This window comes from Scyliorhinus canicula, chromosome 6 (genome assembly GCF_902713615.1).
Source record: "Scyliorhinus canicula chromosome 6, sScyCan1.1, whole genome shotgun sequence".
Classification (NCBI taxonomy): Eukaryota; Metazoa; Chordata; class Chondrichthyes; order Carcharhiniformes; family Scyliorhinidae; genus Scyliorhinus; species Scyliorhinus canicula.
In genome coordinates, this window is record NC_052151.1 from 180,183,784 (window position 1) to 180,208,610 (window position 24,827).

At 45.0% G+C, this 24,827-nt stretch overlaps 1 protein-coding gene across 7 annotated transcripts in view; it reads left to right on the plus strand.

Moving 5' to 3' along the window:
* Positions 1-24,827, plus strand: part of lyst (lysosomal trafficking regulator) — a 397,928-nt gene that overhangs the window by 132,580 nt on the left and 240,521 nt on the right. For all 7 annotated transcript variants that reach the window (XM_038800534.1, XM_038800541.1, XM_038800536.1 and 4 more), the window contains exons 5-7: positions 6,584-8,654; positions 14,315-15,326; positions 23,673-23,831. In XM_038800534.1, coding sequence (XP_038656462.1) covers positions 6,584-8,654; positions 14,315-15,326; positions 23,673-23,831 — 3,242 coding nt within the window. The remainder of the gene's footprint in view (positions 1-6,583; positions 8,655-14,314; positions 15,327-23,672; positions 23,832-24,827) is intronic.

Genomic DNA, 24,827 nt, shown 5'->3' on the forward strand with positions numbered 1-24,827 from the left:
TCGCCACACTCCAGCACCTGTTCGGGCACACAGAGGAAGAATTCAGAATGTCCAATCCACCTAACTTGCACATCCTTGGACTGTGGGAGGAAACCCACGCAGATATGGGGAGAACGTGCAGACTCCGCACGGGCCCTGGTGCTGGGAAGCAACAGTGCTAACCACTGTGCTACCGTACATGTGAAGCTCATTCCTTAATACTGAAATGAGGTTAACCATTTAAAACTAGATTGTTCTTATGGTTGCCAAAAAATAATGGTCAGGATTATAACTATTAATGTTAACCCCTTTTTGTTCTAATCCTGTTACCTAATTGTATACAGTAAGTACTCAGTGGACTACTCCAAGGATTAATGCAAATCACCTACTGAACGTTGTATTTACAATGGTAGTTCAGTGATGGTGCAAAATATACTTCTGCTTCATGCCAATGTTAAGTAGTGATTTAAATCTAGAATCAGGGTTGGATTGGGCGGTGTTCGTGTTTGAAGATGGTTGTCTCACACTGCTTTGGTTTGATACTACACCAGATTTAGACTCCATGAAGTAAGTTGATTTACAAACTGATTTACAAAGTATTTTACCGGTCATGATAACATATCTGACTACGATTTCAATATTCAATGATCAGTGGACCACTCCTCCATCTCCAGGATCACATTTAGCAACCACCTCACTTTCGGAAACAGCTATCTTCCCTTCATGTGCCCCACCTGATCCTCCCCTATTACCTTTGGGAGACATCCCCTCCAGCCTTGCCGCCAAAACCTTTGCCAATATCTTCGCATCTACATTCAATGGGCCTATACGACCCACACACTCCCTGGGTCCTTATCCTTCTTTAACAGCAGGGAAATCCAAGCCTGCCCCAACGTCTGTGGCAAGACATCCCAGCCTATCGCATCCTTGAACATTCCCACCATCCGCGGCGCTAACCTATCCTTAAATTTCTTATGGTATTCCACTGGGAACTGATCCGGCTCCGCTGCCTTCACTGCCTGCATCCTCCCAATTGACTTCTTCACCTTCTGCTTACCTGCCGGCCCCTCCAAGCCTTCCCTATCCTCTTCACCCAAACTCGGGTACTTTTTTCCTCCTGGCCAAGAGGGTTGGGTCTGGGTCTCCCGCATACCTCCTATCCAGCTCCAACTCTCCTCTCTCAATTTTTCGGTATCCAAATCCAGGATGGCAACCAGTACTCTCTTCACAAACTCCGCATTGTCCCAGTTGGGGCCATATATGCTCGCCAACGCCACCAATCTCCCTTCTAGGGTCCCTATCATTATCACTTGCCTGCCACCCTGGTCTGCCTCCACCTGAAACCTCACCCTCTTGCCCACCAATACCGCTACTCCCCGAGCCCTACTATTGAACCCCGAGTAGAAAACCTGGCTCACCCTACACTTCCTAAGCCCCACCTGGTCCTTCAACCTCAGATGGGTCTCCTGCAGCATCACCACATCGACCGTTAAGCTCGTTAAATGTGTAAAGACCCTCGACTTCTTCACTATTTCCCCCTAGCCTCTTCATGTTCACGTTACTATTCTAACCAACCCCCTGCCCCTTCGATCAACCATCATCGTAATCCTGGGCCTGATCTGCCCTGTCTTTTTGTTGCCGTCAAACCCCCCTCTCAGAATCCCCCCATTCACTTCCTCTTGAAAACACCTCTCCCAGAATCGATCCCATCCCCTCACATTTCACACCTCCCATGCCCATCGAAACCTGTTCGACCAGGTTCCAATGACCAAGGCGCCTCCTCCCGACACACTCCTGTTCACTAGACAGCTTGCTATTGTGGATACCCCTGCCCAGGCCTCCCTCCCCCTAAACCCCTGCCCCATGACCCTGGTCCCTGAAAACAAAGACACTCAAACACAACGAATGCATAAATGCCGCGCCCCCGAAAGCCACCAAAACCCTAATGCCCAATATTCTCGCTGTAGCCACTGTAGTCCATAACAAAGGTACACTACCCTTCCCCATCAACCAAATCCCCAACTGCTCTCCCCACAAATACAAGACAAAATACACATCCTGAAACAAGAGATAAGGCTGTACACAACATTTAATCTCCCTCCTTTCAGTCCGATGCCAAACCCTAGTCTCATCTCTCATTTCAACCCCAGTCCTTTGGCCTCTGCCGCTTCCACCGTCTCGAAGTAGAAGTCCCTCAAATTGTAGGTCACCCTCAGCTTCACCGGGTAGACCATGCCGAACCTCACACCGTGGCTGAAGAGTATGGCCTTCTTGCCAGCTCCAGTTAAGTCCTGGTATACATGAATACCAGCTCCTTCTCACGCCTTTGATTTGCCCAACTCAGGACCTTCTCCTTAATATGGACTTTGTGGAGACAAATTATGACTGCCCTTGGCGGCTCGTTTGCCTTCGGCTTGGGCCTGAGCAACTGCCATTCTCAGAAAGCAGTACCTTCCAAATGGCGTATTAAAAGTGCAGTATTTTGTACTTTGTTCCTCTAGCTTTAGTTATTAGAAACCCAGAGAGGCGTCATGTTTCATAAAGAATCGTGCACCAGCCATCACAAATGTAATAATGTAACACTATTTGATAATGTTCTCTTTTGATATTCTTGTTAAGATCTTTAGCATGCATGCATATGCGAATATTGACATTCTTTTTCTTTTCACAAACCATGGAGTTTACCAAGTTGGTTGGTTCTTCTATCTTTCTGATTACTTTTAATTTTGTTATTCTGTCCAGCTCCCTTTTGAGGCGATCCCAAAGAGGTGCAGGTACTCTTCTTGGTGGCTGTATCACAGGTTTTGCATCCTCATTTAGTTGTACCTTGTAGGTGAATGGTAGTGTACCAAAACCTGTGAACACATCGCTGAATTTGCTAATAGTGTTCTCAGAGTCGTTGGAGTGTTGATCCAATCCTTTGTGGATGCTATATACCAACTGCACTAGACCTAGTTCTTCACAGGACTGATCACCTAATAATGAATCCAAGCCCTTGGATACAATATAGAATGGGTCGGAATAAACTGTGTTCTTCACCACCACACTGGGGCCACAAGCACCATAATATTTAATGCTTGAACCATTATAATTTCTCAGAGATATTTTGTGATGTCTTCCAATTGGTTGAATTTAAAATTTTTTAAAATCCGTCATGTTGATTGGCTTTGGCACCTGTGTTTAATGTCAATCAGTTCACTTCAAATGGTAGCAGCCATTTGTCCTCATCAACATCATTTATTTTAAATGGAGTATCAATTTTATTTTTTAGTGCTGGAGAATTTTTTGATGTCTCCAAAAATTTATTCTTCTCTGTTATTACTCCAACAAACAATGATGTTTCATCACTGGAGACACTATCTTCCATTGTGCTGACTGGTCTAGTGTTGAGCTTAGAGTAGCAATTCTGAACAAAGTGATTTTTTTCCCTTTGCATCTGGAACAAAACTTGCCAAACGCTGCCTTGATTTGGACAAGCTAGGAGAGTGGGCAATGAAGTGGCAAATTAAATAGAATGTGGAAAAGTGTGAGGTTATGAAGAAGAATAAGAATTGCTTAGTGTCACAAGTAGGCTTCAATTACGTTACTGTGAAAAGCCCCCAATTCGCCACATTCCGGCGTCTGTTCGGGGAGGCTGGCATGGGAATTGAACCCGCGCTGCTGGTCTTGTTCTGCATTACAAGCCAGCTGTCTTAGCCCACTGTGCTAAACCAGCCCCATATGCACTTTGAAAAGAGGATTTTAGGCATAGACTAGTTTCTAAATGAAGAAATGCTTAGGAAATCAGAAATACAAAGGGACTTGGGAGTCCTTGTTCATGATTCTCAAGGTTAACGTGCAGGTTCAGTCCACAGTTAAGAAGGCAAATGCAACGTTAGCATTCGTGTCACGAGGGCTAAAATACAAGACCAGGGATGTACTTCTGAGGTTGTATAATGCTCTGGTCAGACCCCATTTGGAGTATTGTGAGCAGTTTTGGGCCCCATATCTAAGGAAGGACGTGCTGGCCTTGGAAAGGGTCTGTACTCGTTGGAGTTTAGAAGGATGAGGGGGGATCTTATTGAAACTTACAGGATACTGTGAGTCCTGGATAGAGTGGACGTGGAGAGGATGTTTCCACTTGTAGGAAAAACTAGAACCAGAGGACACCATCTCAGACTAAAGGGATAATCCCTTAAAACAGAGATGAGGAGGAATTTCTTCAGCCAGAGGATGGTGAATCTGTGGAACTCTTTGCCGCAGAAGGCTGTGGAGGCCCAATTACGGATTGTCTTTAAGACAGAGATAGATATGTTCTTGATTAATAAGGGGATCAGGGATTATGGGCATAAGGCAGGAGAATGGGGATGAGAAAATATCAGCCATGATTGAATGGCAGAGCAGAATCGATGGGCCGAGTGGCCTAATTCTGCTCCTAGGTCTTATGGTCTAATTTGTGCCTTTGACCACATCTTTTACACAGAAATACTTTGTCATTATCTTTAACTTGTGTATTGGTGTGTGAGGAGCTGCAGGAACTTTTCCGCCTTATTTTGGAACTTTCCCGCCTGTTTGGAAAAAGGGTGGCAACTGGAGATTTCTCCTCCAAGAAGACCCTGCTATTACTGTGAAACATTTCAGAATGCTGCTAGCTCATGAGCCTGACAAATCTTAACTGTTTGTTCCACCAAAAACAATTTGGTCCGGAAACATGGAAGATTCCACCGCAGAAAAATTACAGGTTTTAGCTTTTAACTTTCAACCAATGATGAAATGATCTATGGGACTCTCCTGTCTTCTGTAAACGTGATCTAAACACATAACGGTCATAAATGTCAATCTTTCTGGGGCTACAATAGGCATCAAATCTTCAAATTACTTCGTTAAAATTTTACTATCTTCATCGTTTGCAAATTTAAAAGTATTAAACACAGCAATTGCTTTGGACCCTGCCGCTGTTAGGAGCATCGCTACCTCACATGAATCTGATCAATCTTCTAAATTTACTGCAGTAAGAAACAGATTAAATTGTTGTTTAAACAGATGTCAATTGCTGTCCACATTACCATGAAAGCTGAGACTTGTTGGTGGCGTCAACAACTCCATTCTGTTAATTCTGCAGTCTGTACAATCTCCAAATCTCTGTGGCAGCTTTATCAGTGTTTAATGCCATCCAGCCCTGGAACCATATAATGTTCTTGTCGGGTGGCCTGATATATTACAAGAACACCTGTAGCTGAAGCTATAAACATTAATTGTGGGTAAACTATATACAAAACAACCAATGAGTAACAGTGTAATCATGCATAAGCAACCTCTCCAGCTTCCTCCAGCCAGTCTGAGGTCAGCTGACTTTAACATTCACTTACGTATTAGTGAGACTCCTAGTGATCAGTCAGTGAATTGCAACACAACCATGATATCACTACAACAGCGATTCCGCCTCCGCCATCATTCCTGCCGCTGGGCTGACCCGTTCACTCTCGCCCTCTTCTTCCCAGCGTTTTTTTCTGGGTCTTCGAAATTCCCCACCTTCCTTGTGTCTTCCTGTACCAGCTTATTCAAAATCTGCCCCTGAAACCAGGCATTAAACTCCAAAAACCAGAGCAGTAGCTACACAACGTGCAACTTACCTACATGCTGCCACTGGAAGTCGCTGTATTGCATGCAGTTGTTTTAGACATATCAGAAACATGCAGATGGTGTCATGTTTTCCTAATTAAAGGCAATTTAGTGTGGCCAATACACCTATCCTGCATACCTTTAGGTTGTGGGGGTGAGACTTATGCAGACACGGAGAGAATGTGCAAACTCTATACGGACAGTGACCCGGGGTTGGGCTCAAACCTGAGTCCTCGGTGCCTTGAGGCAGCAGTGCTAACCACCGTGCCAGCCGTTGAAATATGCAATTAGATGTGATAAGTGCTACTATTTATTTTTAATGGCATAGATCTTACAAGATAGGCAACTCAGCATTTGCAGCAAAAAAGACAAGATTAAAATGTTATGGAAAATGACACACTAGGTTATAGAAAAAAACATTTAAAAATACGTTCAGAATTTTAAATTACAGTTGCATTGCTTTATCATGAATACAATTAGATTGTATAAACTAAGATTGTGTTCTGAGGAAGTCCTATTGGACTTGAAAAGTTAACTCTTTCTCTCCGCAGATGTTGACAGACCTGCTGAGTTTTTCCATATTTTCTGTTTTTATTTTCGATTCTCCAAAACACTGCTTAGTTTATATGAGGAAAGGAAAAGGTGAAAATCAATATGATTTATTTACAAACATACATTCACTGCTGTCTATAGTATTAGGAGCCTGCCACAGATGAACAACCTTTCATAATTTCTTCTATGCAGAATCACACAGCAATGATTTGTAGAACCTAATTGCTATTATCGTTCAACAAATTATACTCATGGTTGCTTGCAAGCTGCACATCAGTAAATTTAGGGCTTATACAATTCAAAATAAATGTGTAAAAATTAATTCCTAATTCCTTGTTTTCTTGAAAGTTCTGTATGGTAACTTTGTTTTGTGCTAATGTTTTTTCTTGATAACTAAAGATGAAGTTGGAGAATTTTGTACAATAACTTTTCTTTTCTTTCTCTTTCTTAGATTATAATCTATCTGCACTAGAACACCTTTTGTTTACCAAAGAGACCAAGTATTCTGCAACCAAATCTCCTCAGGAAAAAACGGCTCACATCCTAGACGGAAGCTCAGTTTTATTTGCTCAGGTACCATCACGATGTAGCACCAGCAACTGGAAGACCAGGCGACAACGTAGAAACACTCACCGCTACTCTTTGAGGGACACCAGGAAAACCCCACTTTCCACTTCTGATTCTGATACCACTTCAGATGACAAGAGTTCAGTCATGATTAGACAAAGACGACAACAGACTCTGCAGCCTTTCATATCATGCCAATCAAGAGAGGACAATAACTCTTCTAAGGATAGTTTCCCCCCATCTTTAAAAGTTGAGGAAGTTGCACAGAATAACTTAAGTTTAGAATATACTGCTACTCCACTTCAAGAAGTAGATGTGGAATCATCCATGTTAAGTAAAATGGAAAATACTCCATTTGATCTCTGTCATGTGTTGTTATCTCTGTTAGAAAAAGTTTGCAAATTTGACATGGCCTTAAATCACAATCCAGCATTAGCAGCAAATGTTGTTCCCACATTGACAGAGTTTTTGTCAGGATTTGGAGACTGTTGCAATGGTAATGTATCTGATGCTGAGGAAGTTGCTGCAGGGTGGATGCCAGAGCCAGCAGCCCTGGTACAAAGGATGCTTTTACGAACTGTGCTACATCTTATGTTTGTTGACATAAATTGCAGAGGTAACATGCCAGATACACTAAGGAGAAATATTGCAGACTTGTTGAAGGTGACACTGAAGATTAAGAATTGTATTGAGAAGCGCCCAGATCCCTTTGTCCCACTTCCAAAGAAGACTTTCCAGGAACTCAGTGAAGATTTTTCTTTCTCAAGATCTCGTCACGAAGTACTACTGGTGCCAGAGTTACTTGAAGTGGTTTTGCAAATCTTAATCTGTACCCTACAAACAGCATCCTCCAATCCTTTCTTCTTCAGTCAGGCCATGGACCTTGTCCACGAGTTTACACAACATCATGGTTTTGAGTTGTTTGAGGGTACAGTGCTTCAGATGGAAAGGTTGGTTACAAAAGATGAACCCAAGTCTACTGAGGCAGCAGAGCATATCAAATCATTAATCAGTAGTGTCATGAAAATAATTAGCATTGTCAAAAAAGTCAAATCAGAACAAGTCCATCAGTCTGTTTGTACTCGCAAGCGGCACAGGCGATGTGAGTATTCTCAGTTTATGCACCACCACAGAGATCTGTCTGGTCTCCCAGTTGCAGCATTCAAAAATCAGCAGTCCAAAAGTCCTTTTGAAGAGACATTAGATGGTGAAGTTTGCTATCCTGACCGCTGTTGCTGCATTGCAGTGTGTGCCCACCAATGTCTGCACTTGCTTCAGGAAGTTTGTTTAAGTAGCACATGTTTACAAATTTTATCAGGCATGCATACTGTGGGAATTTGTTGTTGTATGGACCCAAGATCCATCATTGGTCCTATGCTTTATGCCATAAAATCGCAAACTTTAAAAAATTGTCAACAGCACATCTTGAGTATTCTGAGTAAATTTATCCTTGAGCAGCTTGGGGGTGAGGAAGCCTCAGAACGAATGAAACATGTAAGTTGTAACATTTGCACCATTGACAGTAGCCAGGTACCTGATATTGCAGAAATTCTACATGGAGGCCTCACAGACGTTAGTTCCTCATCCAATCCTGCCAACCCCATATACAGAGCAGATGGTATTCTGCCAATTGGAGGATCCAGGGAAATGCTGTGGACATGGGAGGTTTTGGAAGCCTATCAAGATCTTCTCTTCATCGATGATACACAGTTGAGTTTGCAGATTGCTAGCCATATATGCCACCTAATCCAAAAAGGCAATGTTGTGGTTAAATGGCAGCTTTACACTCATATCTTCAATACTGTGCTTCAAAGAGGAGTAGAGCTATCGCATCACGCACAACAGCTAGGATTAGCAACAGCTTCTATTGAAGCATATAGCCACCACAGCAAACATTTGTCTCAGGATGTCCTTCAGCTTCATCTGCACACATTGCCTTCACTCTTTAAATCCAGGTGAGTTGAGCACTACATCTCTTGTAATTTACTGCTATATTTTCGAGTAACACCACAGTTCCATTTTAATGTGGCACAAGAATGGAAGGAGTAAATTTAAAGCAAACCACTGATGTAATGAATTAATGCACCCTAGTTCAGAGATAGCATTCTTGCCTCTGAAGTAGACAATCATCATTTCAGATCCCCATTCTAAGCACAATATCCAGGCTGACACGCCAGTGCAATTTTGAGCGAGCACTGCTCTTTTGGGGTGTAGTCATATAGATGATGCTTTAAACCAAGGAAATTTCAACTCTCAGATGGATGTAAAAGATCCATGGTACTATGTGAAGAAATACAAGAGAGTTCTCCTAATATCCTGGCCAATGTTTATCCCTCAACCAACACTGAAAATAGATTATCTGGTTGTTTATCTCATTGCTATTTGCTGTTCACCAGCTGCATTTCCTCCATAGTGACTACCCATCAAAAAGTACTTTGGGAAGGCCTGAGGCCATGCATGGCACAGTGGAAATGCAGGTTTATTCTCTTTTTTTTTACACCACTGCTGATATATGAGGAAATCTTCCATCCATCCAGTGAATTGTTGATCCCAAGGTGATGACCTTAATATGATAACTGAAGAAAATAATGGTAGTATTGGGCAGAGTCAACTTGGATTTATAAAAGAAAATCATGTTTAACAAACCTGTTGGAGTTTTTGTAACAAACAGAATAGATAAGGGAGAACAGTTGAATGTGGCATATTTATATTTTCAGAAAGCTTTTGATCATGTTCCACACAAGAGGTTAGTAAGCAGAATTAGAGCACATGGAACTGAGGGGAATATACCAGCATGGATTGGGAACTGGTTAACGGACAGAAAACCAGAGCTTGGGCCCCAGCTATTCATAATCTGTTGATATCAATTATTTGGATGTGGAGATTAAAAGTAATATTTCCAAATTTACAGATGACACAGCTAAGTGGAAATGTGAGTTGTGAGGAGGATGCCAAGAATTTTCAAGGGGATTGAAGAGGCTAGTGAGTGGGCAAAAAGTGGCAAATGGTGATTATGCAGTATTGTAGGAAAAACAGAAATCCAGAGTATTTCTTAAATGGTAAGGTGCAGGGAAGTTTTGAGCTTCAAAAGGACTTGGTTTATGCCATGGTTCATGAGCCACTGAAAGTTAACATGCAGCAAGCAATTAGGAAGGTAAGTGGTATGTTGGCCTTTATTGCCAGAGGTTTTGAGTATAGGAGTAAAGAAGTGTTGCTGCAATCACATAGAGCCTTGTTGAGACTGTTGGGAGTATTGTGTACAATTTTGGTTTCTGTACCGAACGAAGGATATACTTGTCATAGAGAGAGTGCAACAAAGGTTCATTAGGCTGACCCCAGGATGGCAGAATTGTCCTAAGAGGAAAGATTGAGGAGACTGGACACTGTATACTCTATAGTTTAGAAGAATGAGAGGTGATCTCATTGAAGCAAACAGAATTCTAACAGGGGTTGACAGGGAGAGATGCAAGAAGGATATTTTCCCTGGCTCTCCGAATAAGAGGCCATTTCGGGTTTAGATGAGGAGGAGTTTTTTCATTCAGAGGGTGGTGAATCTTTGGAATTCTTTACCCCAGAGAGCTATGAGATTCAGTTATTGATTATATTCAATTCAGAGATGTCTAGATATTTGAAGTACCAAGGGATATGGGGATAGTGGGAATCCCAAAGTCTTCTGCTGACAAATAGTAAAATGGTGGGAAAAGGAACAATAGGGCTGATTAGGGACCTAAAAGGAATTTAAACATAATGGCAGGGGGCATGGCTGAGATCCTAAATGAATACTTTGCAGTCACCTTTTGGAAGGAGGCAGATGGTACCCAGGCACTGGTGACAAAAGAGAAAGTTTTCCCTAAAAGCATTCAAAATTGATAAGGAGGAAGTGTTGAGTAGACTGTCTATACTTAAAGTTGACAAGACCCCGGGACTAAACGAGGTGCATCCAAGGATAAAGGAGGAAATTCGAGTGGAAATTTCAGGGGCCCTGGCCATAATCTTTTAGTCTTCTCTCGGCTTCGGGGAGGTGCCAGAGGACAGGATAAATGGTAAATGTTACGCCCTTGTTCAAAAAAGGTTGTAAGGATAGCCCCAGCAATTGCAGACCAGTCAGTTTAACCTCAGTAGGTGGCAAGCTTCTAGAAACAATTATTCGGGATAGAATTAGTAGTCATAAAGTTAAGTGTAAATGTGGGCTGATTAAGATTGATTGCATTGATTTGCCAATCGCTAGGGAATGGCACAGAGCAGTGGCACAGTAGGCAGTCCTCCATGCAGCCATTTGTAGCACTAGTTTATCAGCAGCCAGCAAACAGCACTGCTTTGTCGCTTGGTTGCAAGTTCACGCCTGTATTTTGAGGGTTTTTCATTCTCTTTGTTTTTGCCCACCATTTCTGAGTCTTGCATTCCATTAGTCTTTGCAGAAAGGTGTTGTGATGCATCCTGAGGCTCCTAAAAGGCTTTCAAAGTATATTTATCCCGTAGAAATTCCTTTAATTGTCCTGTTCTTTAAATTTGATCAGCATTGTTTTCTTTTATTAACCCGCTCCCACTATGGAAGTCATAACACCAAGAGGAAGACTTGCACCACTTTATATAGGTTCAGCATTCTAAATCGATCTGACAGTATGAAATACTGAATCTGGATGAAAAACACCATTGCTGATAATATTATCGATTGCAATGCATAATTGCTTCTTTATTTGTGGTATCAGTTAATTAAAGGGGAGATAACATATATTATTAGTCTTAAAATCCGTATTATTTGCTCTAATTTGAAACTCTTGGAAAGATATTGCAAATGCTGGAAATCTGAATGAACACACACATATAACACATTTGGGCGATTGGAATGAGCCAAGGTGCTTAATCAAACTCTGGTTGCATTATTTTGGTTTGTTGGTTAGATCTTGTGCTCAATTTAGAAAGTGTTAGAAGTTACATGCTCATTAGACCATTGCTTGGACTTTGAACTGTGACGCTAATTTATTAACAATAAATATGTATGTAGCTCAATAGTAGTAATGGCAAGCACTGAATTGACAATAAAATATTCAGAAATTAGTTATTCCTACTGAAAATCAGGCAGTACAGTGGCGTAGTGGTTAGCACTGCTGCCTCACGCCGCCGAGGTCCCAGGTTTGGTCCCGGCTCTGGTTCACTATCCATGTAGAGTTTGCATGTTCTTCATGTTTGCATGGGTTTCGCTCCCACAACCCAAAGATGTGCAGGCTAGCTGGATTGGCTACACTAAATTGCCCCTTAATTGGAAAAAATGAATTGGATACTCTAAATTTATTTTTTAAAACAAATTCCTACCGAAAATAGTTACATAGTAAAATTGGTCCTTTATCATAACTTTGTGGGAGTTTGTTACTAATTTCACAGAGCCCTCTATGTCCCATTGACTTCAGAAGGACAGTTTAATTAGTGAATGCCCGCATGATGTATACCTTCTAATTTCTTAAATATTTGACCTCAAAATTTGAACTCAAAATTTTATCTCAAATTCAGATGCAGGTCCCAGTGAAATATGTACCTTAAGAGATGCATAGGATTTAAATTGAATGGTTTGGCTGTTCCCAAGAGCACATTACTTTGTTTCAAATGCTTAGATGTGGGGATATCCCAATTCATACCAAGAATAGCATAGTTGATTGAGCTCTAAACCAGAGACACATTACTCTGTTTAATTTACTGAAAGTTGTCAGTCCAATTAGGCCATTTGTTTCATTGAGCCTTGTTTTAACTTCAGAGATGCCATATTGAAATCACAATATAAATCAAAAATGTTAGGTAGAAATTGAGTTTCAAAGAAAGATTTTTAATTTTACTTCGGGAACATCAACCTGCTTTTTCTTATTTCAAGTATCTCCAATATATTACACAAAATGAGAGCTCATGGTGTAGAGGAAAGTATGTTATGGATAAAGAATTGGTTGGCTGTCAGAAAGCAGGGAGTAGGGATAAATGGTCCTTTTTTTCACACTGCTAAACTGTAACCAATAGAGTGCCATAGGGATCAGTGCTCAAGCCTCCATTATTTATAATGTATGTAAATGACTTGGATGAAGCAACTGAATGTATGTTTGCTAAATTTACTGATGACACAAAGATAGATAGGAAAGTAAATAGTGAGGACATAGAGTCTACAAAAGGATTTAGATAGGTTAAATGAGTGGTCAAAAATCTGTCAGATGGAATATAATATGGAAAATGTGAACTCGTCCACTTTAGCAGGAAGAATAGTAAAGCAGTATATTGTTTAAATAGAGAAAGATTGCAAAACTCTGCAGTACAGAGAAATCCTGGTACAGGAATATTTTTATTTATTGCTAGGGGAATGCAATATAAAAGAGAAGTTTTGCCACAATTGTATGGGGTGTTGGTGAGTCTACATCTGCAGTACTGTGTACAGTTCTGGTTTGTTTACTTGAGAAAAGGTATAATAGCATTAGAAGCAGTTCAGATGCTTCTAACTGGGATGAGGGGATAAACTTATGAGGAAGGTTTTGACAGCGGGTGGCTCAGTAGCACCGTGGGTAGCACTATTACTTCACAGCGCCAGGGTCCCAGGTTTGATTCCCAGCTTGGGGCACTGTCTGTGTGGAAGCGGTAGCACAGTGGTTAGCACTGTTGCTTCACAGCTCCAGGGTTGATTCCCGCTTGGGTCACTGTCTGTGTGGAGTCTGCACGTTCTCTCTCTGTCTGCGTGGGTTTCCTCCGGGCACTCCGGTTTCCTCCCACAGGTCCTTAAAGATGTGCTGTTGGGTAAATTGGACATTCTGAATTCTCCAGTGTACTCGACTAGGTGCCGGAATATGGCGACTAGAGGCTTTTCACAGTAACTTCATTGCAGTGTTAATGTAAGCCTACTGTGACAATACAGATTATTATTAGGTTGTGCCTATATCTGTTAAGAGTTTTGAAGAATGAAAGGTGATCTTATTAATAATAATAATAATAATCGCTTATTGTCACAAGTAGGCTTCAATGAAGTTACCATGAAAAGCCCTAGACGCCGCATTCCGGCGCCTGTTTGGGGAGGCCAGTACGGGAATTGAACCCGCACTGCTGCCTTGTTCTGCATTACAAGCCAGCTGTTTAGCCCAGTGTGCTAAACCAGCTCCTGAAACATAAGATCCTGAGGGGACTTGTCAGGGTGGATATTGAGGATGTTTCTTGTGAGAAAGAATACAACTGGGAGGGGTTAGGTGCGATGCTGTTTAAAATATGGGACCTTTTAAAGACTGAGATAAAGAGCATTTTTTTCTCGGAGGGTGTGTATCTGTGGAATTCTCTTCCCCAAAGAGCAGTGGAAACAGGGTCATTGGAATTTTTTTAAGGCTGAACTGTACTGACTCTTGATTAACAAGGAAGTTAAAGTGAGTTGAAAGGATAGTAGAGTTAAGGCCACAATCAGATCAGCCATGATCTTTTCAATTGACCGAGCAGGCTTGAGGGGCCAAATGGCCTATTTCTGTTCTAAATTGTATGATTGTATAATTCCAGCGTTTTCTGTTTTTAAATAAAGTATGACAGAATGATCTGAATTTGAACATGTTTATTTTCTGAGCAAAGTTCGTTTTGTATTTTAAAAATGTGTGCTTGTTTTCCACAGGATAGTCAGAGACCTATTTTTGAGCTGCAGTGGATTAAATCAGATGACTGAGCTAGTTTATCTCGACTCAGTTAGACCCTATGCATTGAAGGTTTTTGAAACCTTAATCCTGTGCCTTGGGGATCAACAGCTAGATGCAGAAATGCAAGGTGAAGAAACTGATACAGAGGACTCTACTTTGGATCCCAGTGACACTCCAAGTAGCCAACATACTGCATTGCATAAAAGTGAGATGCAGCAAAGTTTAAGTAAGTTTTATGCTGTTCTGAAAGAATCATACCCCAAGAAGAAGAAAACTAAAATCATCGACGTCCACTTAAATGTAATAAACTTGTTTCTTTGTGTTGCATTCCTGTGCGTTAGCCAAGAGCCTGAACCTGATTGTGACTCGGTCAATGATTCTGAAGACACCTCCGGCTATGATAGCACAGCCAGTGAGCCTCTGTGTAACATGCTTCCTCACTTGTCACCAGACAGTGTTATTTTGCCTTCGCAAAAGCAGATCAGACAAGCCGCAGATGTGTGGTCTGTCTGTCGTTGGATCTACTTGAATAACATGGTATTCCAGAAACAGTTCCATAAACTTGGTGGCCTGGGGATCTGTCGTAGACTGATGACAATCATTATTCAGCAGATCTCCAGCACAAGGAAAGACAACATAAAAGAAAACAAAGTTAATAGGTTTACTCAGGGTGAAAATCAAAAGGATCCGGAAATTGTCTCACATTCAGCATCAAGTTTGATGGTTAAAAAAGATTTGTCAGATATCAGCAGTAGTGAGGAATCTGTTAAACCAGAGCCTGAAATTATTGAACAAGCAACAGTATTTGGAAACCAACTGGATAAGCAGACTCTAGAAGATGATGAAATGCCAAAAGACTGGGACGATGTGGAGCAGGAACAAAGGAGAACAGAGGAGGATTGGGCACTCCAGAGCATCAGGCTGTTGGAATCTTTATTAGCCATCTGTCTCCACACTTCGCGGAAAACCGATTTAGAGCCTCCTCCGCAGGTACGTTTTACAAGTATAATTTTCTTGTGGTGTCCTGGCAGCAAGATAATTTGCCAACATGGAACCCAGTTTGGTGGGACGTGGGCCCAGAATATCAATCTCCAAGTCTCAACTGTCTTGCTGTGGGGATTGTGCCAATGGAATGATTTTTTGGGTCACAGTTATGTTCCCCTCAACAGCTTCTGGCATTTGTAGAGACTTGGGAGGTGGTCACCAATTAGCCTGCTGGTTATGTGTGCTGCCTGTTGTAAATTGATGACAATCGTTATTCACCGGGTCCACAGCATAAGGAAAGATAATGTAAGATAAAACAAAGTTAGTATATTTACACGGGGTGAAATTCAAAAAGAATTGGTAATTGATTCACTCAGAATCATGTCTTATGGCCAAAAACATTTCTTGTGTGAGGAGTCTATTAAACAAGAGAAAGTAGCGGAGAAAGTAATTTTATTCCTCTTTACCCCTCTTGATGGTTCTAGAGGTTAAGTAGATAGAGTCCAAAGGCTAACAGAATTACAATTCTCAACATTATATTTTCTTGGACCTGTTTATAATTGAGCTTAAATACAACCCAGTTTTGAGTCAACAAAGCAATATAATTTGATTACTAGTCTTTTGAGTTTGCAAAGCCAGAATATGCATATTGTTAAATAACTGAAATTAAATTCCTCTAAAACTATTTTTGTGCTCCTTATGTTTAGCGTTATTTCCAGGCGACTGGTGTCTGAGTCCAGGCCTGAATACTGTTCCCATATCCTTACACCAGACATGTAGATCCAGTTTTTTTTGTGGATTATCTCTCTGTCCCTATAGTCTTTTTTTGGAAATCTTTTTATTAGCATTTCTCATGTTCAGAAACAGTGGTTGTGTATATACATAACATTTTTCTTGCCCATGCTAATTTACTTTATTGTACAGAGAGGTTTATTTTGTCCTTCATTTAACTGACTCTATGTCCACCTCCTCCTCGTCCTCGTCCTCTGTCCTCCTCCTACCCTACTGACTCTTTGTGGAGGAAGTGTTTTATTTGGTGGTTTCTCAATTCCTGTCCTTTTGCTAGTTTCCACTTCCTTGTCAGTTCGTCCAGTGTCGCCAGTTTGTGGCCTAACCTAGAAGTCCCCGACCTAGAAGTCCCCGACGTCAGTGTGCCTCCGTCCTGTCTCCATCTTTTGAAGGTGGTATCCAGCACGGCTGAGGGGAATCTATGATTTAAAAAAAAATAATAATAATTTTTATTCAAAATTTTCCACATATTTTCAACAACAAACAAACCCCCCCTTACAAAAATAAGAGAAACAACACAAAATGCATAAATAAACAGATTATAGCTATATCACACATTCCCCCAGACTACATGCCCCCCCCCCCCCCCTTCTGACCATCTCCTAATGCTCCGCTAGAAAGTCCAGGAACGGTTGCTACCGCCTGAAAAACTGATCCAGGCTTCTACACTTGGGGGCCTCGCATCCTTCCACTGCAACAGAATCCTCCGCCGGGCTACCAGGGATGCAAAGGCCAGAATACCGGCCTCTTTCACCTTCTGCACTCGGCTGGTCCGATACCCCAAATATTGCGAGCCCCCAGCTCGGCTTAACCCGGGTGTTCACCACCTTCGACATCGTCCTCGCAACGCCCCTCCAGAACTCATCCAGCGCTGGGCACGCCCAGAACATGTGGCCGTGGTTTGCCGGGCTCCCCGAACACCTCATACACCTGTCCTCTACCCCAAAAAAACCGACTCAGCCTTGCCCCAGTCATGTGCACCCTGTGCAGAACCTTAAATTGTATCAGGCTAAGCCTGGCGCAAGAGGAGGAAGAATTTACCCTACCCAGGGCGTCCACCCACGTACCCTCGTCTAGCTCCTCCCTAAGCTGCTCCTCCCATTTATCTTTTACCTCCTCCTCCGAGGCCTCCTCCTCCTCCTGCATCTCCTGGTAGATCACCGAGACCTTTCCCTCTCCAAACCACACCCCCGAGAGCACCCTATCCTGGATCCCGCGTGCTGGCAACAGCGGGAATGCCCTTACCTGCATGTACCTGAAGGCATTTCCAGGGGGGAGCCCAAATTTTTCCTCCAACGCCCCAAGGCTCGCGAACGTCCTGTCTATAAACAGGTCCCCCATCCTTCTAATACCTGCCCTGTGCCGGCTCAGGAACCTCCATCCATTCTCCCTGGGACAAACCAATAGTTCTCTCGGATCGGGGACCACACCAAAGCCCCCACCTCCCCCCTGTGGCGTTTCCATTGCCCCCAGATTTTGACGGACGCCGCCAACACTGGACTCGTGGTGTACCTTGTTGGCGGGAGCGGCAGCAGTGCCGTCACCAGCGCTGTCAGGTACGTGCCCACACAGGACGCCATCTCCAGCCTCTTCCACGCCGCCCCCTCCCCCTCCATTACCCACTTGCGTATTATCGCCACGTTAGCAGCCCAGTAGTACCCGCATAGATTAGGCAACGCTAGCCCTCCTCTGTCCCTGCTCCGCTCCAGAAACACCCTTCTCACCCTCGGGGTCTTCTTCGCCCATACAAACCCCATAATGCTCCTGCTGACCCGCTTAAAAAAGGCCTTCAGGATCAGGGTGGGGAGGCACTGGAGTATAAAAAGGAACCTCGGGAGCACCGTCATCTTCACCGAATGCACCCGACCCGCCAGTGAGAGCGGCAGCATATTTTAAACACATTTTAAACTCCTCCTCCATTTGCTCTACCAGCCTCGTCAAGTTGAGCTTGTGTAGGGCCCCGCAGCTCCTGGCCACCTGGATCCCCAGGTACCTGAAACTCCTTTCTGCCCTTTTCAGTGGAAGCTCATCTATTCCCCCATCCCTGGCCCCCTGGGTGTACCACGAACAGCTCGCTCTACCCTATGTTGAGCTTATACCTAGAGAAGTCCCCAAACTCGCTGAGGATCCGCATCACCCCCGGCATCCCCCCCACCGGGTCCGTCACATACAGATCGTCGGCATACAGCGATAACCGGTGTACCCCCCCCCCCCCTCTTCAGTCGCCAAAGGCTCAATTGCTAAGGCAAATAGCAAGGGGGATAGGGGGCACCCCTGCCTCGTTCCCCGGTACAGCCGAAAGTATTCCGACCTCCTCCGATTCGTGGCCACACTTGCCACTGGGGCTTCGTACAGTAACCTAACCCAACTGACGAACCCCAACCCGAACCTCCTCAATACCTCCCAGAGATACCCCCACTCCACCCTATCAAAGGCCTTCTCCGCATCTATAGCCACCACTATCTCCGCCTCCCCCTCCACTGCCGGCATCATGATTACATTTAGGAGCCTCCGCACGTTGGTATTTAGCTGCCTTCCTTTCACACAACCCGTCTGGTCCTCATGGATGACCCCCGGGACATAGTCCTCAATTCTAGTAGCCAACACCTTCGCTAACAGTTTCGCATCCACGTTTAGGAGCGATTGGCCTATACGACCCACACTGTAAGGGGTCCTTGTCCCGCTTCAAGATCAGCGAGATCCGTGCCCTAGACATCGTCGGGGGTAGGACCCCCCCTCCCTTGCTTCATTGAAAGTCCTCACTAGTAGTGGGCCCAGCAGGTCCATATACTTCCTGTAAAATTCCACCGGGAACCCATCTGGCCCCGGTGCCTTCCCCGCCTGCGTACTCCGCAGCCCCTTAGCCAGTTCCTCCAGCCCTACCGGTGCCCCAAGCCCCGCCACCTGCCCCTCCTCTACACTCGGGAACCTCAGCCCGTCCAGAAACTGGCGCATCCCCCCCCCGTCCTCCATCGGGGGCTCCGACCTATACAGCCCCTCATAAAAGTCTCTAAATACCCCATTTATTCCCACCGCACTCCGCACCGTGTTCACCCCTTTATCTCTAATTCCCCCGATCTCCCTCGCCGCCTCCTGCTTCCGAAGCTGGTGTGCCAGCATCCGGCTAACCTTCTCCTCATATTCATACACCGCCCCTTGCGCTCCACTGTACCTCCACCTTCTTGGTAGTCAACAGGTCAAACTTGGCCTGGAGGCTTTGTTGCTCCTTGAGTAGTCCCTCCTCGGGGACCTCTGCATACCTCCTATCTACCCTTACCATCTCCCCCACCAGCCTCTCCCTCTCTCTCCTCTCCTTCCCCTCCTTGTGGGCTCTAATGGAGATTAGCTCTGCCCTGATTACCGCCTCCCAGACCACCCCTACCTGCACCTCCCCATTATTGTTGACCTCTAGGTATCTTTCTATACAATCCCCGGATCCGTCCGCTCGCCTCCTCATCCGCCAACAACCCCACCCCCAGGCATCACAGCGGGCGCTGGTCCCTCCGGCATCGTCCCAGTTCGAGGCATACACATTCACCAAGACCACCCGCACCCCCTGCAGCTTATCACTCACCATCACGTACCTACCTCCATTGCCCCCCCCCCCCTCCCCCCCACCACGATTAGCCATCACCCTTTCAAGGCCAGCCACCTGCCATTCACTCCCGCACCCTCCATTCCCCCCAGCGGCAGACCCCCGCCCCGACTCTCTCTACAGACTCCAGTACCCCTTCGCCATTGCAGCAGCAACCCGGTCCCCCCCTAGCTGCGTTGCTCCCCCCATAGCACTCCCGTAAGTCAGCTGACTCCTGCTGACCCCGGCCGCTCCCGCCACTCCATCGACCCCCCCTGTGTGAGAATCTCCCCATCCCCCTCCTGTCCATCAGTGGGCGCTCCTCTCCGGCACCACCCTTCCTCCCCCCTGACCCTGCCCCCTTCCTCCCCTAGCGAGTGAAAAAGCCCGTTCTTTCCACCAAGCTGTCCCCGCCCCCTCTGGCACAGCTCTCTTTCACGGCCTAATCCCAGCCCCCCCCCCTCGGACCCCCCCCCCCCCCCCCCCCCCCCCCAACCACCAACTGGGGCCCCCTTCTTCCAACCACCGACGCCCACACTCATTAAACCCCCACTACAAACCCAAAAAATAGAGAAAAAGCAGTACCAAACAGAACAGAACATCCCCCAAAACACAACAATCACATCAATCCTCTCTCGACATCCCCTCGCCACCGACCCTCAATGCGAGTCCAACTTTTCGGCCTGGATAAAAGTCCACGCCTCCTCCGGCGTCTCGAAGTAGTGGTGGCGGTCTTTGAAGGTGACCCACAGTCGTGCCAGCTGCAACATTCCAAATTTCACCCCCTTCCGATGCAGCGCCGCCTTAGCCCGATTGTACCCGGCCCTCTTTTTGGCCACCTCCGCGCTCCAGTCCTGGTATATCCGGACCTCTGCATTCTCCCACCTGCTGCTCCACTCTTTTTTTGCCCACCTTCGGACCTACTCCCTGGCCACGAAGCGGTGGAACCGCATCAGCACCGCCCGCGGCGGCTCATTGGGCTTGGGCCTCCTCGCCAGGACTCGATGGGCCCCCTCCAGCTCCAGGGGCGCCGGGAAGGCCCCCGCGCCCATCAGCGTGTTCAGCATCATGACCACGTATGCTCCGACATCCGACCCCTCCACCCCCTCCAGGAGACCCAGGCACCGCAAGTTCTTCCTCCTCGACCGATTCTCCATATCCTCGAACTTCGCCTGCCGTTTCTTATGCAGCGCCTCGTGCGCCTCTACCTTCACCGCCAGGCCCAAGATCTTGTCCTCGTTCTCCAAGGCCTTTTGCTGCACCTCCCGGATCGCCGCCCCTTGGGCCTTCTGGGTCTCAAGCAGCTTGTCAATCAAAGCCTTCATCGGCTCCAATAGCTCTGCCTTCAGCTCCGTGAAGCAGCTCTGGAGAAAGTCCTGCTGCTACTGCGACCACGCTGCCTGGTCTCCACCCGCCGCCATCTTGGTTTTCCTCCCTCGCACTTTTCGCTGCTCCAAATCTACTTTCTTCACCGCTCCACTCCTGGTCCAATCCATACAGTGTCGGGGAAATATTGCTGTCACCTTCCCACTCTGGGAATCGCCGAACAAATGCCGTCGGGAGCCCTAAAAAGAGCCCAAAAGTCAGTTTCTGGCGGGAGCTGCCGAACGTGCGACTTAGCTCTGCATAGCCGCAACCGGAAGTCAAGGGGAATCTATGATTGCTGCAGATGGAGGCCATGGGGGACAGTTTAGTTATCCCCAAGTATTGTCTCAACTGGGTCCATGTTCTCAGCGTGGCCGCTACCACTGGGCTCGGTGTGTATCTTTTTGAGGAGGAATGGGAGTGCTGCTGTAGCCAGGGCCAGAGGATTGTTCCTTTACTGGATGCCTCTTCCATTTATACCCAATCTGTGTAGGGTTCTTGTACCCATCCCCTCACTCTTTCTGCCGGTGCTGCCTAGTGGTGGTATTGTAGGTTTGGTAAGGCCAAACCCCCTTTGATTTTCCCTCTTTGCAGTGTCAGTTTGGGAATTCTCGGGTTCTTACCCCTCACACAAACACCATGATTAGACTGTCTATGTTTTTGTAAAAGGCCTTGGGGATGAAGATCGGAACGGATCTAAACAGGAAGAGGAACCTTGGTAGTACGTTCACCTTGATCGTCTACTTATATTCCACTTAAACCTCTCTGCCTTCTCTCCTTGCCTTCAAAAGCCTCCTGCTCAAAACCAATTTCTTGGACATACCTTGATATCCATCCATCCTCATTCTTCTATGACTGACATGCTTACTTTTGCCCTCAGTGAAGCACCTTGTGATGTTTCCATAGAATCCCTACAGTGCAGAAGGAAGCCATTTGGCCTATCGAGTCTATAGCAACTTCTGAAATAACACCCTGCCTAGGCCCACTCCCCTGTAATCCTGCACATTGATCATGGCCAATCCACCTAATTGCACATCTTTGGACTGTGGGAGGAAACCAGAGCACCTGGAGGAAACCACGCAGACAGTGGGGAAAAAGTGCAAACTCCACACGCCACCCAAGGCCGGAATCAGAACTGGGTCCCTGATACTGTAAGGCAGTAGTGCTAAGCACTACATTATAACTTGACAAGAGTGTAAGTTTTATTCTGATATCCCAAATTATTTCTTAGAATTTTTTTAGAATTAGAATTAGAACAGTACAGCACAGAACAGGCCCTTCGGCCCTCGATGTTGTGCTGAGCAATGATCACCCTACTCAAGCCCACGTATACCTATCCCAGTAACCCAACAACCCCCATTAACCTTATTTTTTAGGACACTAAGGGCAATTTAGCCTGGCCAATCCACCTAACCCGCACTTTGGACTGTGGGAGGAAACCGGAGCACCTGGAGGAAACCCACGCACACATGGGTAGGATGTGCAGACTCCGCACAGACAGTGACCCAGCCGGGAATCGAACCTGGGACCCTGGGGCTGTGAAGCATTTATGCTAACCACCATGCTACCGTGCTGCCCACTGCAGAATGTCAGGAAGCAATCTTTCAGGGGAGGATATATATATATTTTTTTATAAATTTAGATTACCCAATTATTTTTTTCCAATTAAGGGGCAATTTAGCGTGGCCAATCCACCTACTCTGCACATTTTGGGGTTGTGGGGGCGAAACCCACGCAGACACGGGGAGAATGTGCAAACTCCACACGGACAGTGACCCAGAGCCGGGATCGAACCTGGGACCTCAGTGCCGTGAGGCGGTTGTGCTAACCACTAGGCCACCGTGCTGCCCTTGGGGAGGATATATTTAGTAGTAATATAATAAAATAGATGGAAAAAAATGTAGAATCATCGAATTTTACAGCAAAGAGAAAGCCATTTGGGTTATCGTACTCACACTCTGAAAAATACTAGTTATTCCCATTCCTTCTCCATCAGAGATTTATCTATTTCCCTACTGGGCTCGTATGGATTATTCTTCCATCACTGTTTCTGAGAAGACATTCTGCACAAAGAAATCCCCAAAGCGCGCTCCTTTGCTTTTAGTGGTATTCTGACTGTGTAATACTCTTTGATTGTCAACTCACCAACCAGTTATAATAATCAGTTCCAAAGGCGTAAACCACAGACTAAAAGTCTTAAACAATGAGCGAGGCAAGCACAGACATTAACTAACTGAATCACCAACAAGGCACAAAGTATTTTGCTACTCATCTTTACTATCCTTTTTGTTAGGATGACACTGATCAATTCATGTTGTTAATACCGTTGCTGGATAAAGGTTTTAGGAGCAGCGGCATAAGTTGTATTTATATAGTGCCTTTGATGTGGTAAAACATCTCGAGGTGCTTCACAAGAACATAAACAAACAATTTCTCATCAGAGCACACAAAGAGGTGGTAGTGCAGGTGACCAAAGGTTTGGTCAAAGAGGTTAGTTTTAAGAAGCATCTTGAAGAAGGCAGAGAGTATCGGAAGGGAGTTCCAGGCTTAGTAACCGTATTTGTGTGCTACAATAATTAGAATGTTACTTATTAAATTAAAACTTTCTATTTCTTAAATCCCAGAACCTTTCTCTGGATGAAATAGTGACTGAAATGAGAGATCTACTTGCTCATTCTGGTATTGTTGATTCTGACCTGGCGAAGCCTCTCTTCGATTCCTTACAAAGTGTATCTCTGGGAGGAAGTCCTGTGGACTGTTCTGCTGAGCAGCAGAGAAAAAAGGTGATGCTTTAAGTTACAGTCAGGTTAAATATTTATTGCAAGTTTTCTTTCTTGAAATGAACTAGTTTTTTGCCCTTTATGCACACTGTTAAAATGTTAGCAAAATATGCTTTGCCTTAAACAAAAATCTCCACAATAGCAAATTTTATACGTTAGATTTTCTTCTTGCTTGCTCTTTCTGCAAGGTAAGTGTCCACACATGGGACCCTGTCTGAGGTTCTATCACTGCTGCTAAAAACGTTTAAGAAGTGTTGCAGAGCAGCGCAGGCGGATTGCCTCGTCTCACTTGCACATTGATGTGTGGTTACACCAAAGGCTTAGATTTGGCATATTACTATCAATTAACTTGACCGCCGCAAGCTGTGATTTCTATTTTGGCTTATTTTTTCATGTTCAACATTATATTTCATAAAGCAAGTCTATTGTGAGAAGTACAGATTTAATAACAGCAATGACTTGCACTTGTATATCAAAAACAAAACACTGCGGGTGCTGGAAATCTGAAATAATCTGAAAATGCTCAGCAGGACTGGTAGTGTCTGTGGAGAGAGAGAAACCGAGTTAAGTAATAGGTCAAGGACCAGAACTGAAGGAAAACAGAAACGTGATAGGTTTAGTGCAAGTAAATTTGGGGGAGGACGAGGAAGACTAAAAGAGTTGGCTTATCACACGTCAATAAGGTGTATTCGAAGATTGATTACTTTGTAGTGAGTCGGGAGATGTTGGTTGGGGTGGAGGGAGCAAAGTACGCGGGGATAGTTATCTCGGACCATGCACCCCACTGGTTGGATATTTGGTTCAGTACGGGACGAGAGCAGAGGTTGGAGTGGAGGTTTGACTCAGGGTTGTTGGCGGATGGAGGTTTTTGTGATAAGGTGCGGTTGGCGATTAGGGATCATGAGGAATTCAATCAGAATGGGGAGGTGTCGACGGGCATTTTTTTGAGAAGCACTGAAGGCAGTGGTCCAGGGAGAAATTATCTCATTTACAGTTCGT